The sequence below is a fragment of the Tenrec ecaudatus genome, chromosome 16 (assembly GCF_050624435.1).
Source record: "Tenrec ecaudatus isolate mTenEca1 chromosome 16, mTenEca1.hap1, whole genome shotgun sequence".
Classification (NCBI taxonomy): Eukaryota; Metazoa; Chordata; class Mammalia; order Afrosoricida; family Tenrecidae; genus Tenrec; species Tenrec ecaudatus.
In genome coordinates this window covers 5,934,487-5,947,730 of record NC_134545.1, presented here as the reverse complement: position 1 = coordinate 5,947,730, position 13,244 = coordinate 5,934,487, and the positions used below count along the sequence as shown (strand labels likewise).

The 13,244-nt window shown below is 43.7% G+C and overlaps 1 protein-coding gene across 1 annotated transcript in view; it reads left to right on the top strand.

Moving 5' to 3' along the window:
* Positions 1 to 9: 9 nt before the first annotated feature.
* Positions 10 to 13,244, top strand: part of KNTC1 (kinetochore associated 1) — a 79,940-nt gene continuing 66,705 nt past the window's right edge. Inside the window, exons 1-8 of the mRNA XM_075533977.1 lie at positions 10 to 153; positions 1,982 to 2,140; positions 4,824 to 4,944; positions 8,059 to 8,174; positions 8,522 to 8,600; positions 9,842 to 9,919; positions 12,559 to 12,593; positions 12,825 to 12,935. Of these exons, the coding sequence (XP_075390092.1) occupies positions 2,012 to 2,140; positions 4,824 to 4,944; positions 8,059 to 8,174; positions 8,522 to 8,600; positions 9,842 to 9,919; positions 12,559 to 12,593; positions 12,825 to 12,935 (669 nt within the window). The 5' untranslated portion in view covers positions 10 to 153; positions 1,982 to 2,011. The remainder of the gene's footprint in view (positions 154 to 1,981; positions 2,141 to 4,823; positions 4,945 to 8,058; positions 8,175 to 8,521; positions 8,601 to 9,841; positions 9,920 to 12,558; positions 12,594 to 12,824; positions 12,936 to 13,244) is intronic.

Here is a 13,244-nt window from a genome sequence, read left to right as displayed (position 1 = left end):
CCACTGTTGGCTTCCACCGGCCACCGTAGGAGGGGTTGGGTTTGCCGGTCTCCCGCCAATTCAAATGAGATGGCCCCTTAGGTTAGGGGCGGTTGCATAAGTCGGGAAGTTCCGTGACCCTTGAATGCTCCTCTTTAGTTTCCTCAATTGCAGGTGAGGAGGGGCAGCCGTACTGTTGGAGGGAGCGGGGTTTGGGGTTGTGGGTTCAGCTCGAAGTATTATCAGCCGCTACTTAGTTCGGAGACATTTTTCCTCCAGACGTTGGCGGGAGAGACTGGTGCCCAGCTGGGAGCGTTTATGGGTGGAGGTTTAACTGAAGAAAAATGTAATCTGGTTTATTATCTTATGTCCTTTCATCTCCACGTTTGGAAACGTTAATCAAATCCTGTCACCCTTACCTTGCTCTGAGAATAAAACCTAATCTTGAAGCGTCGTTTTCATTTGGCCCCTCCCATCCCTTCAACCCTATCTTCTTCCACGCTGAACCTTTAGCATAGTCAGTGCACCCAGTGCCCAGACCTGCATCTCTGCTGCAGCATGCTTTTTGTCATCCATGTCACCTCTTCCTTTCCTAAGTATAGATCCCCTTTAAGAGCCCCAATTTCCATTCCTCTAGTGTGAGCATTGTATCTGTGCACTGATTTGGCTTTTCATGAGGAAAAAAATGTGACCGTTGTTAAAAGCTGGGTGGCCTTGGTCGTTTCTTTCGTCCTTGACTCACTTTCTTCAGCTGTAAAGTGAGTTCTTGTGGAGATGGGACCCCTAAAGCACTCACAACTTTTCCTAGCTTGCAAGAAATGCTCAACAAGTGTTAGCTATTTTCTTTTTATCTGATCTTCCCACAAGAACGTACATTTCATAAAGGCAAGGACTTCTTGTCTTGCGGCAGCTGTATTCTCAGCTCTTAGAACAGCACTTGTATATATAAAGTAGGCACAACATACATTTGTTGAGCCTTAGGAGGTTGTCGTAATGGTAGTTTTTTATTTTATAGACGTGGGAAGCGGAGACCCAGACAAGTCAGATACGCTCTCACCTTTCCACCTTCTTACCAGCTCTGACACTAGCTGTCCCTGCCCTCTTTTCCTGCTGGGTTCCATCAGATAGTATTCATAATTATGGAGTTTAATGGGGAAGCTAACGAAGGAACCCTGGTGGCATATTGGATTCTGTTAGGATGTGAACAAGGCCAGCAGTTTGAAACTATTATATCGCTTTCTAGACCTGTAAAGATCTACAGCCTCAGAAACCCATGGGGATACTCTGTCCTACAGGGTTGTTAGGAGTCTGAATCAACTCTGTGGCAGTGAGTTTGGTTTTGAGGTACGTTAGCAGGTTATCAGGCCTTTCTGCTCAGGAACTTCTAGGTGAAATCCCACCCTGAGTCTGCAGGTTAGTAGAGAGAGTGCTTTACTGCTTGTGCCACCCAAGGCAGCCTGAACTTGATCCAGCAATGGTTGTTCATCTTCGTTTTAAGGGCCTTGCCTTAAATTGCAAATGTGCTTTCTATTTGCTCAGTCAGAGCAAAGAGTTTTTCTTTCTCCCTTTATCATTTTAATACATTGTATAGCAACCCTGTGGAAACATTATTGTCCTTGTAATAAATTCATCTATAATTTATAACCCAGAGATATCCCAGACCGTCTGACAGTGAAGCCTACATTATTTTTCATGGTGCTGATTAAAAGTTACAAAGAAATACTTGATAAAATTTCACGTCCTCCAAAGTACCAGAAGCCCTGGGATACACTGTTGAGCTCTGAATGGTGGGTTTGCTTGCCTGAAGCCAGTATGTTGTTTTCTGCTGAAAACCATGGCTCTGGTTCCGTCCATCTTGTTGACCCAACATTTCTAGTGACCACAGAAGTAAAACAAAGACAAGTTTTTGTTGACGCTTTTCTTAGTATTTTTTTGTTTCATGGTTGGTTAGTGGATGCTGTACAGTGAGAGAATTTGCTCTGATTTAACATTGTCATCGTAGGGAAAGCAAGCTGCTCCTGACTCTCCAGACATGTGGAATGATATTGAGCTGCTAACCAGTGATGACACCGGAAGTGGGTACCTAAGTGTTGATTCGAGAAAAGAGCACGGGACAGCTTTGTATCAAGTAGATCTGCTCGTGAAGATCTCCTCCGAGAAGGTAATGACTCCAATGGCAACTGTTAGCACCCACAGAATTATATACAGTCTTCATCAGCATCTTAGGCTCATGAAGTTTGTGAATTAATATAGCGCTTTATCTCCCCTAACTATTTATAAGTATAAATATATATTTAAAGTATATATATATATATATATATACATATATATAATGTTAAATTAGAGTCTTGGTGATGCTGTGGACTAGATGTTGGGCTGCTTACCACAAGGTCAGTGATTCAAACCCACCAGGCACTCCTAGGGAGAAAGATGACTTGGTTGCTCCTGTAAAGATTTACAGTCTTTGTAGATTGCAAATGTTTATGAGTCAGAAGTGATTTGGTGTCTGGATTTGGATATTTGGGATAGTTTCAGATTATTGAAAATTTCCATGCCAGTTTGCCCCATATCCTATTAAATTCAGTATTTTTTTTCCAATCATTTCATTAGGGGTTCATACAGTTCTTATTACAATCCATACATACGTCAATTGTGTAAAGCACATTTGTACATTCATTGCCCTCATCATTCTCAAAACATTTGTTCTGCACTTAAGCCCCTGGCATCAGGTCCTTATTTTTTCCCCTGCCTCCCTGCTCCCCTCTCCCTCATGAACCCTTGATAATTTATAAATTACTATTTTGTCATATCTTGCCCTGTCCGACATCTCCCTTCACCCACTTTTCTGTTGTCCGTCCCCCAGGGAGGAGGTCACATGTAGATCCTTGTAATCGGTTCCTCTTTCCACCCCACCCTTCCTCCATCCTCCCAGTATCACCACTCTTACCACTGGTCCTGAAGGGATCATCCACCCTGGATTCCCTGTGTTTCCAGTTCCTATCTGTACCAGTGCACACCCTCTAGACTAGCCAGATTTGTAAGATAGAACTGGGATCACGATGGTGGGGGGGAGAAAGCATTTAGGAACTAGAGGAAAGTTGTATTTTGTATCGTTGTTCCATCGCACCCTGTAGATTCAGTATTTCTAAAGTATTCCTCGTAGCTTTCTGTAGGTATTTAGGGGTGCAGAGTGTGTATAAAAATAAGCTGTTATAAATAATAATACCAACACATAATGTATTAGTGGTTGGGGAGAAGAGGAGCTGACATCAAAGGGCTTCAGAAGAAAGAAAAAGTTTACAAATAGTGGATGCCAATAACTGAGCATGTGTGCCTGAGACAGCGGATATATGGTTTGTCATGATACATGTAAGAGTCCCCAATAAAATGATTTCATTTTATATCTTTAAGGAACTAAGCTGTTAGAGATAATGGCGTATTACTGTGCCATGCAGAGAAATGGCGTCCTGATTTATGTTATGACACGGGTGAATCTGGATTATGTTGCGTGAAATCAGTCACAACAGAAGCTAGAACCTGGAGTCTTCTCTTTAGCTTCTTGTTGCTGTCATTTGGTGCCGTGGAGTCGTTTCTTGCGCCTAGTTACCTAATGAAACACCTGGCCCTGTAACCATCCTCACATTTGTTTGGAGTGTCAGCCCGTTGTTGCCGCCACTGTGTCAGTCCATCCAGTTGAGGGTCATCTTTTTCGCTGACCCTCCACCCAGCTTGATGTGCTTCTCCAAGGACTAGTCCTTCCTGGTGTATTTAAGTAGGTGAGACAGTCTTCTGAGGAGCATTCAGACAGTACTTCTTCCAAGACAACCCTGTTCGTTCTGGCAGTCTTAGCAAACAGCATAACTTAAAGGCATTAATTCTTCTCTGCTCCCCCTTTTTCTTTGTTCAGGGTCAGGTGCACCTTAGTTTTCAAACTGACATCTTTGCTTTCTTGACACTTTAAAGAGCTCTTGCCCAGTGTGATAGATTGTTTGATTTCCTAAGTGCTGCTACCGTGAGTGTTAACTGTGGATCCAGGTAGAATGAAACACTTGACAACTATTTAACTTACATAATATTATATATATATATATATATATATATATATTGAGTTTGCTGCTAGTATATTAAAAACAAAACAAAACAGAACACTTCTTTTTTTTTTAACATTTTATTAGGGGCTCATACAACTCATCACAATCCATACATATACATACATCAATTTTATAAAGCACATCCGTACATTCTTTGCACTAATCATTTTCTAAGCATTTGCTCTCCACTTAAGCCCTTTGCAAAAGGTCCTCTTTTTTTTTTCCCCCTCCGAAGCAGAACATTTCACAAGAAGATCCAACTTTTCTTAATAATCAGGACAGTGTGGCTGTGCCAGGGTAGTCTTTCCATTGGTCTTTCGCCTGGCTGGTGTTCAGTCAATTCTGCTCTCTTTAGTTTATACCCTGTACCCTCCAGTTTAGTTCACCACTACCCCCTCCTGGATGCGTTGCAGACACTGAACCTTTGAGGCAGTCCCGCTTCATTTATGTTCACTCCTGGCTCTAACAGGTGTAAGATCAACCCAGAGGAAGCAAGCAAGCAAAGGTCAGTGCGAGGAATCGTTTGCCCTTTCTTAGGCTCCTATACCGTTTTCTCACTGAGGGCCCTGGTCTCAAGACATACCATACACAGAATGGCTTCATGGCAGAGTAGTTAGGTGGCTTCAAGGAACCAAGGCATCTCAAGTTGAGTGCAGTTTTAGACTTGGTGTTTGGAACTGTGGCAATCCTATGGATACGTATCATTAGATGTGTAGACAGATGTTCTCATTGCTAATCATTGCTCTCCCGCAGGCCTCCTTAAACCCCAAGATACAAGCTTGCGGCTTAAATGACGGGTTTATCATTGTAGCCGACCAGTCAGTGATTCTGTTGGACAGCATCTGCAGGTCGCTGCAGTTACAGCTTATATTTGGTAAGTATGATGTCATGAAACCCTGGACTTAGGAGGTCAAATGTATCTTGCTCGCGAACTCTCCATTTCTTCTTCATTTGCGTCTTCCTGGATCCATTCTTTCTCTTTTGAATCCATTATTTCTAAGAATCAGGATTGAACTCATAGCCAGAAGTTCATCTTGAGCACCTTCTGTGTGCCAGGCATATGTGTGAAAGGTTACCATCCCTCAGTAATGGGGAAATGTCTGAGGGGCCTTCACTTTTCATTCCATTTTTCCACACACGTGGAAGCCCGCTCATTCTTATAAAACAACCATTTTGCTTACTTGTGTTATTTGGAGTTCATGTCAGAATACTGTAGCAAACAGCTGTGCCCCCATGTATTCAAGTGCCTGGTCCTCATGTGTCACTTCATTACTATCAGCAGATTTTTAAATGCATTTAGAGTATACCGGGAGCCCTGGTGGCATACTGGTTACTCATTTGGGCTGCATGCGATCTGCAAGGTCAGAAGTTCGAAACCACCAGCTACCCTAAGAGAGAGAAGCAACAGTTAACAGTCTCAGACCCTCAGGGGCAGTTCGACTTTGTCCTGCAGTGTCACTCTGAGTCTACATTGACTGCATGGCAGTGAGTTTAGAACATACCAATGTTGCCCGAAGTGGGAGGGGCAGTGCCAGAATGTTCCTGGGGGCTGCAAAAGCACGTAGCTACGCTTTATCCTGGATTATGGATGATAGTACAAAAGTTTTTTAGTGCCAGTGGGGCACTGAGTAATCTTTTTTTCTGAAAGGGGCTGGTAGGCTAAATCAGTTTGGGACCCACCTAGTGGTAGAGACCATCCTTAGGTTAAGCACTAGCTTGCTGATGGTGAGATGGGTGGTTTGAACCTGCCCAGAGACACCTTGGAAAATAGGCCAGGAGGCCCGCTCCTGAGAGGTCATGGCTTTGACAACCCTGAACAGCAGTTCTGCTCTGCCCACATGGGGTCGCCGTGAGTCCAAATCAACGTGAGGGCAGGTGCCAGTAAGAACACAGGAGCTTGTGGGGGGCACAATGAGGGGCTTAAGTGCCAAGGTTGGAGCTGAAAGGTCAGTGGTTCGGACCCACCGATACCTGCTGGGAAAAAGACATGGTCATCTGCTCCTGTAAAGATGACTGTGCGCCAAAAGCTCTGGACAGGCCTGCTCCGTCTCAGAGCGTCACTATGAATTGAAAGCAACTCGACGTTACCCAACACCAACGGCATTCCATCATAAACAGCCATTGAAATACATGGGAATCCATTCTTCAAGGTAAAGGACATTTTGTCTATGCAAACGTGTACTTCACAGTGAATTAAAAAAAATAAGTCTGGGACTATATTAGACTATGGGGACTATGACAGCCCTTTTTGGAACTTGAATAGAAATTTTGAGGAGACAGTGGAAATCTTTGTGTAAGACATTGGGATAACCAGAAAGGAAGGCAGATATTTGAGAACACTCTTGGTTAAAAATTAAGGGCTAGAAGTTGAGTGACCATGAATTCTCCCAGAATCCATCACTCTTCCTCTGAGGGGACCTGCCAAAATGGTTCGCTTACTTGACCCAGAAAACCGTGCAAAATCCTGCAAATCAGGAGGGTCGGATCTGCAGGTCCACTTCAAGAGCACCCGTGAAACTGCCCAGGCCATCAAAGGCATGCACATCCGGGAAACCACCGAATACTTGAAAGATGTCACTCTGCAGAAGCGTCACAATGTTACAGTGGTGACGTTAGTAGGTGTGCCCAGTGCCAAGGCCAAACAGTGGGGTTGGACCCAGGGTCGGTGGCCCAAAAAGAGTGCCGAATTTTTGCTTCACATGCTTAAAAATGCAAAAAGCAATGCATTTTTACTTTAGGGTTTAGATGCGGATTCTCTGGTCATAGAGCGCATCCAGGCAAACAGAGCCCCCAAGACACGCCACTGGACTTAACAGAGCTCATGGTCGGATCAGTCCATCCGTGAGCTCCCCTGCGACACTGAGATGACCCCGACTGAGCAGGAACACATTGTTCCGGAACCAAAGAGGAGGTTGCACAGAAGAAAGAGATTTCCCAGAAGAAACTGAAGAAGCAGAAACTCATGGCTCGGGAATAAATTAAGCTTAAAATAATAAAAGTTTTTTTAAAAAGGAGGGGCTAGAAACCAGTGTTTTGTAGAATATTAATGCATCTAAGGAGCCCTGGTGGTGCCACTGGATAAGCTTTGGACTACTAAATGCAAGATCTGCAGTTCAAACCCACCCCGTCACTCAAGAGAGAAAGATGAGGCTACCTGCACCACCGTGAAGGTTTATAAAGCCTCAACCCCTAGAGACGGTCCTTAAGAGTTGGAATCGACTCCAAGGCAGTGTGTGTTTATAGTATATTTAGCATAAGTGGTCCACAGACTCACTGTCTCACCAGTAAAGTGATGGGCCATGCTAACTAGTGCAAATTTGTGTCAGAACACTGCTGTCAAACACTTTTTGTTTATGAACCGTTCACATCTGCCCCTTTTACCTCCCACTCTTCCCTGCTCTGCCTTCATTTCACCCTTGGCCTTCTAGCCAGAGTCCTTGGGTGGGACAGATGGTAAAACACAGGGTTACCATGAGTCAGACTCAAGCTGCTGGCCAGTGGCTTCTCACTCTTCTGCAGACCTGCCAGGTGTGCTCTGCATTGGGATGCTGGCCCTTCCTCTGGTCTCCACTTGCCCAACACCCTCACTTCCGTCAAGTTTTTTCTCTCTTCTCACCTCAGTGAGACCTAGCCCGTGCAGCTCCTTTGGTCTCTGGTACCTGGCTCTGCTTCTCTCCTTTTTCCTTGCATGCCCCTCCCACAGGCCATGCAGTGGACTCACTCGTGGTGGGACTGGGCCTCTGTCTTGTTCTGCCATGTGAGGTGGGCCCCTTGAGGGTAAGGAGCTGGCTCTTCTGCGATGTCTGCATCAGGCCAGGAGTAGCCCTTGGCAATGCAGAGCGCTCCTTGAGGCGTCCCTGTGTACTGTACCCCAGCTCTGACACATTCTGCAGCATGACAGGTTCGCAGGTCATGAAAAACCGTGATTCTGTGGGGCGTGACAATAGACCGTTTTGAAGGAGGTGTAACTGTGGCGTGCACTTTTCAGATACCCAGGTCGATGTGGTTGGCCTCTGTCCAGAAGGACAGTTCCTCTTGGTTGGTGAGAGAAACGGCAACTTGCACCTCATTCATGTGACATCAAAGCAAACGCTGCTCACGAATGTAAGGCTTTGTTTTCTTTTCATTTCCGTTCCCTACGTTTTAAATAATCTCACCGACAGTGAAAAGTCTAGCATACCATTTACTGTCTAAAAGGATAGCGTGGAAATTTTACACGATACCTCAGAAACATTCCTTAGATGAACGCTGAAGTGACAAAACTTTTAATGAGCTTGGGGAATATTTGGCAAATACTTATGAAACATTTTTTCCATTTTCAAACTCACATGCTCGATATTGAAACAGAATTATGCTAATGGTAATCAATAACCCTGGGGCTGAAAGAATTATAAACCTTGATTGTAATTTTCTGAGCTTATTCTTATGCATTGAAATTAATTTGCAACTAGGCCTTTGTTCAGAAGCCTGTTGATGACAGTGAGTGTACTTACCGGAATCTGGTTATTGAGAAGGATGGTTCCAACGAAGGTAAGTTTTCTTGGACTTTTGGTTTCACTCAAACAGTAATTTCTATTTCCGAGCCAGAAAAAAGAGCTATTTTGCTATCATACTCCTTCTAGGTATTGTAATACTATGTATTGTTATACTATGTAACTATGCACTATTGTTAGGTACTATGTACAAAAATCCCTGTGTACCCCAAACCAAATTCACTGTTATGGATTTCGAAGTCTCGTGTCCCTGTAGAACGGGTAGTTGTATTTCTGAGGCTGTGAGTATTCTGAGCTGCAGAAAGCCTCATGTCTCTTCTACATCTGCTACCCGTAGACACTGAAATTTTCTGTTTTTACAAGGAATATTTTGCATATAACTAGATTTTCTTTTTTTGTGTAACAAGATTTTCATTTCAATGCTTATCAGAAAAGTTTAAGGAGCCCTATTGGTGCATTAACAGGAGCCTGTTACACATTGGACCCCTAACTTGCAAGGTCCGCAGTTTGAAACCACCCAGCCAGTCCGCAGGAGAAAGGCGGGGCTTTCTACTCCCATAAAGAGTTACAGCCTTGGAAGCGCACAAGGGCAGTTCTACACTGTCCTATAGGGTCACTAAAAACCAGCATCTGTCTACTCGATGGCAGTGAACTTGGTTTTTTGGAGCAGTGCGTTGAAGCCCTGGTGGCAGTGAGTAGCTGCAAGTTCAAACCCACCAGTTGATCTCAGAGAGAAAGATGAGGCTAGCTGCTCCCATTAAGACTCACATGCTTAGAAATGCTAAGGAACAGTTCCACCCTGACCTGTAGCGTCACAGCGAGTTGGAATTGACTCGCTGGCATTGGATTTGGCTTGGGGTGGTTCCGGAAATTAAACGTGTATAATCTCAAATGTAATATTTGAAACCAATTTCTACAGTTTTGAAAATTATGTAAATTGCCAGGTAAGCATTACATAGTTTTATAGGAGTTGTAGTATATTTTGATTTTAATAAATATTGATTAGAACCTTCTTCCGTTACTTTGCTAAGGATATCTAAGGTGGTTGTTTTTTTTTTTGGGGGGGGGGGTAAAGTTTTTTAATCAATTCCAAAGAAATTGAGATTATTTTTGACAAAGAACTTGCTATTTCCTTTGTACAAAAGCTTTATTTGTAAAATTATCCGGTGATTAGAATTTCAATGAACAGATATTTGAAGCTAGTTCAAGAAAACGTGTTTAAATTTTTTATATATGTTCCTTTTTTAGAGACTCTGATTTTGATTTGATTTTTAACAGGTACCTATTATATGCTGTTGCTTACCAAAACTGGATTTTTTTATATTACTAATCTTCAACTTGCAAAAATCCAGCAAGGTAAGCAATGCATCATTTTCTTATTACTGATTTGCAGCGATGTTTCTTACTGTTTTTCCAGGTAAATCTTAAGATACTCTCATTAGGAGTAGTCTTTTAGTTTAAGTGTATTTTATGATCCGAGTGTACTTTTAATTACTTAGAGGGTGCTGGCTCTCCAGTGCTGGGGATTTAATAGGATCTGAAGAAACAGAACTTGCCTTTTGGCATCAAGGGACCTCTGGTAGCACAGTGGCAAGCGCTCTCCTGTTCACCGAGCCCACCAGCCGCTCCACAGGAGCAAGATGAGGCAGTCTCCTTTTGTAAGACTGGCAGCTTTGGAAGTCTGATAGGCGATTCCACTTTGCCCCCTGGTGTTGCCAGGTGTTGGAACTAATTCAGCGGCAGTGGCATTGGGGTTAACCCTCAGAGAGGGGGTTCAGCTCAGTGGGGGAAATGACATACATCAGCATAGCAACCACTGGCTTTTGCCGGAATGAATGAACCTGAAAATGGCAATGGCCGTCTCAGGGTTACTGCTGAGCAGTCATCTCCACCATGTGTGGGGCAAGTGGCATGGATGGCGCTACGTTCCAGATCAAGAGACATGCAAAACCAACAACAGCCAGCCACCTGCAGTGCGGGCACCGGATTTCTGCACCCACGTGCAGGTGTGAGTAGGACAGTGGCTGGTGATTTCCAGGAAGGAGACCCATAGGTCTTTCTTCTGAGGCACCTGGGGGTCGACTGGACCTGTGACTGAGCATGGGCCACCATTGGTGCCACTCAGGAGCTCTTTCAAGTTATGTCAAAGATAAGTAGACAAATAAGATAAAACGTGTTGCCACTGAATGGATTCTGACTTGGAGTGACCCTATCTAGGGCGTGTCTGATGGGTTCAATCCACCGGCCTTTTGCTTGCTGCTAGGGCTCCTTCTAAGCTGTATCAGTTTCCAGAATTCAGGTACTGAATTTTTTTTGGCGACAGCTATTTTAGGAGTGGTGGTGGTGCAGGAGGGTGGGGTGGTAACACGGAGATGATGTCAAGGCACCCAGGAAGACATAGTGTTTGGAAACTGTTTATAGAGGTGATGGTACAATTCTGCTTGCTGTGATTGAACAATGCAGTGACAGGACGTTTGTGTTAGCATCCAGTAATAATACCTACAAAGAACAACAACAATGAAACATAGATCCAGGAATGGGTCTGGGACTCACACAAAATCCTAGCTCCAACTTAAGAACAATTAGTTCTTACATTATGGCCCTGCTCGATATTCACCCTCAGGAAAGGAACAAGAGACAGGTGCGATCGCAAAACATGGTGAAGAAATGAGATGGTGCCCGGCTATTTCCGTGTGTGCTCGTGTATAAGCTTGAGTTTTTCAGTACATTTTTAATGCAGTTTTTGTGGTAAAATTAGGAGCCTCGGCTGATATTCGGGTCGGCTTATACTTGAGTGTATACGGTAGATAAAATAACGTTTGGGGTCTTGAAAGCTGGGCTCCAAGCAGCCATCTAAGTGGATGTTAACTAGTTCCACAGGGAAGAAGTACACCATCATCAGTCACTGAAAGATTGTGACGCATATAATCGGAAATTGAAGGAGAGCTTGGTATCAGCCTAACGTGTGGGAATCTGGTTTGCAGAAGGCTGTGGATGACAGGGAAAGCCCGAGATCCATTTGTGGAACTGCATAGGAAAAGCTGTGGGTGAACTCCCTCCATCCACAATTGAGGGCTAGGAGGAAAGTGGATACTAAACAGTGCATCACAGAATTGAATATAGTAGATCAAAGACATACATTTGACTTGAACAGTTGCACCTTTGTCAGCAGATCCCTCCCCATGATGCGTGCTGGACCTGATCTGGTTTCCAACATTTTCTGTATATTTGGTTCGATTTTTGTTTGTACTTGTTAGGGGGGTTTCTCAGAGGAGTTAAGTCATCGGGGGGCGGGGTAACCCTCTTGAAGTTGTATTCCATGTTTTTCGGTTTGTCGGTATGTGAAACCCAGGAGTGAAAAGCCTATAGAGATTGCAAGTCGAATAAGGGACTAGGGGGGAGGAGGAGGAGGTGACAGTGGTGGTCGGTGGCGGGGCAAAAGGGAGACAATGTCAAGGAGTCCATGTGGAAAAGAAATAAACACCCTATTTGAAGACCGACTGTGGTAGCAAATGGGCAATTCTGCGGAATGTGATTGAACTTTGGAATGATGTGATGTATGTATTAATTCCCAGTTTAAAAAAAAGTTATTTTCCTTGACAACAAAGAGCTGCTTTAAAATGAGGGGGGTAAAAAATAAATAAATAAAATAAAATAAAATGAGGGGGGTGAGTGCTGAAGATTGTACGTGTTGTAATTTTGGATCTGAGTTGAGGAAGCTGGCGAACAATGATGGAAGACCCTCTTAACGGGAGGGAATGTTCTGAGCGTCGGGACTGAGAGGCACTTGGAACCTTCAGAAATAGTCACAGTCGGTATCCTTGGCCCAGAGCCAAGCTGATCAGTCAGCACTTGCCGCGTTCAATTCCACCCAATGCTTTCTTCATTAGATGGCTTGTATGCTTACCTTCTTGCCGCCAAACAGCTGACTGGTATATGCTTTATTGATGAATACGCTAAACTAGCCTGCTTTTTTTTCTTCTTCTTCAATACAGCGATTGAAAATGTAGACTTCGATACAGCAAAAAAGGTAAGAAAACAAAACCATGTTGCTATCTTCAAACTCCCTTTCAATGCAAATTGAAAAAAACATTCATATGTCAATGGTCTGACTGTTGGCGCACATTTGGGGGATTGCTATAATGTAACACTTTTGTGACATTTCTGTTTGAAGTTAGATCTGGAACTGATGAACATAAAGTCATCTTTATCATCTCAAGTATTTGTATCCTATAACACTGTTGCTTTTTCAATTTTGCAGTTACAAGGACAAATCAAGCCCCGTTTCATATCCACGGAAAATTATCACACCCTCAGTTGTCTCAATCTTGTGGTTGGAGATGTAACAAGTGAAGTCCCTGTGATCATTGGGGTAACTTTCTATCCCATTTGTTTTTCCATTTTATAGCCAGTGTGTTTCTTCAGTGATGCAGTACAGTTTGGCTTAAGTTGCAAATTACTTGGGAACATGTCACAAAATCAGAGGAATTTTAAAAGTAAGCTCAGATATGTAAAGTTAGTTAATTCAATAAGTCAACCTTAGTTTCTATTATTTTGGGGGGAAAGGGAGGAAGAAAGGAAACAAACCCACAACACAATGAGCAGTTGCTGTGGTGTGGCTGGGCAGCCTTGGCAACACTGGGTTAGCCGTCTCCGTGGAGAAAGATAAGGTTATCTGCTC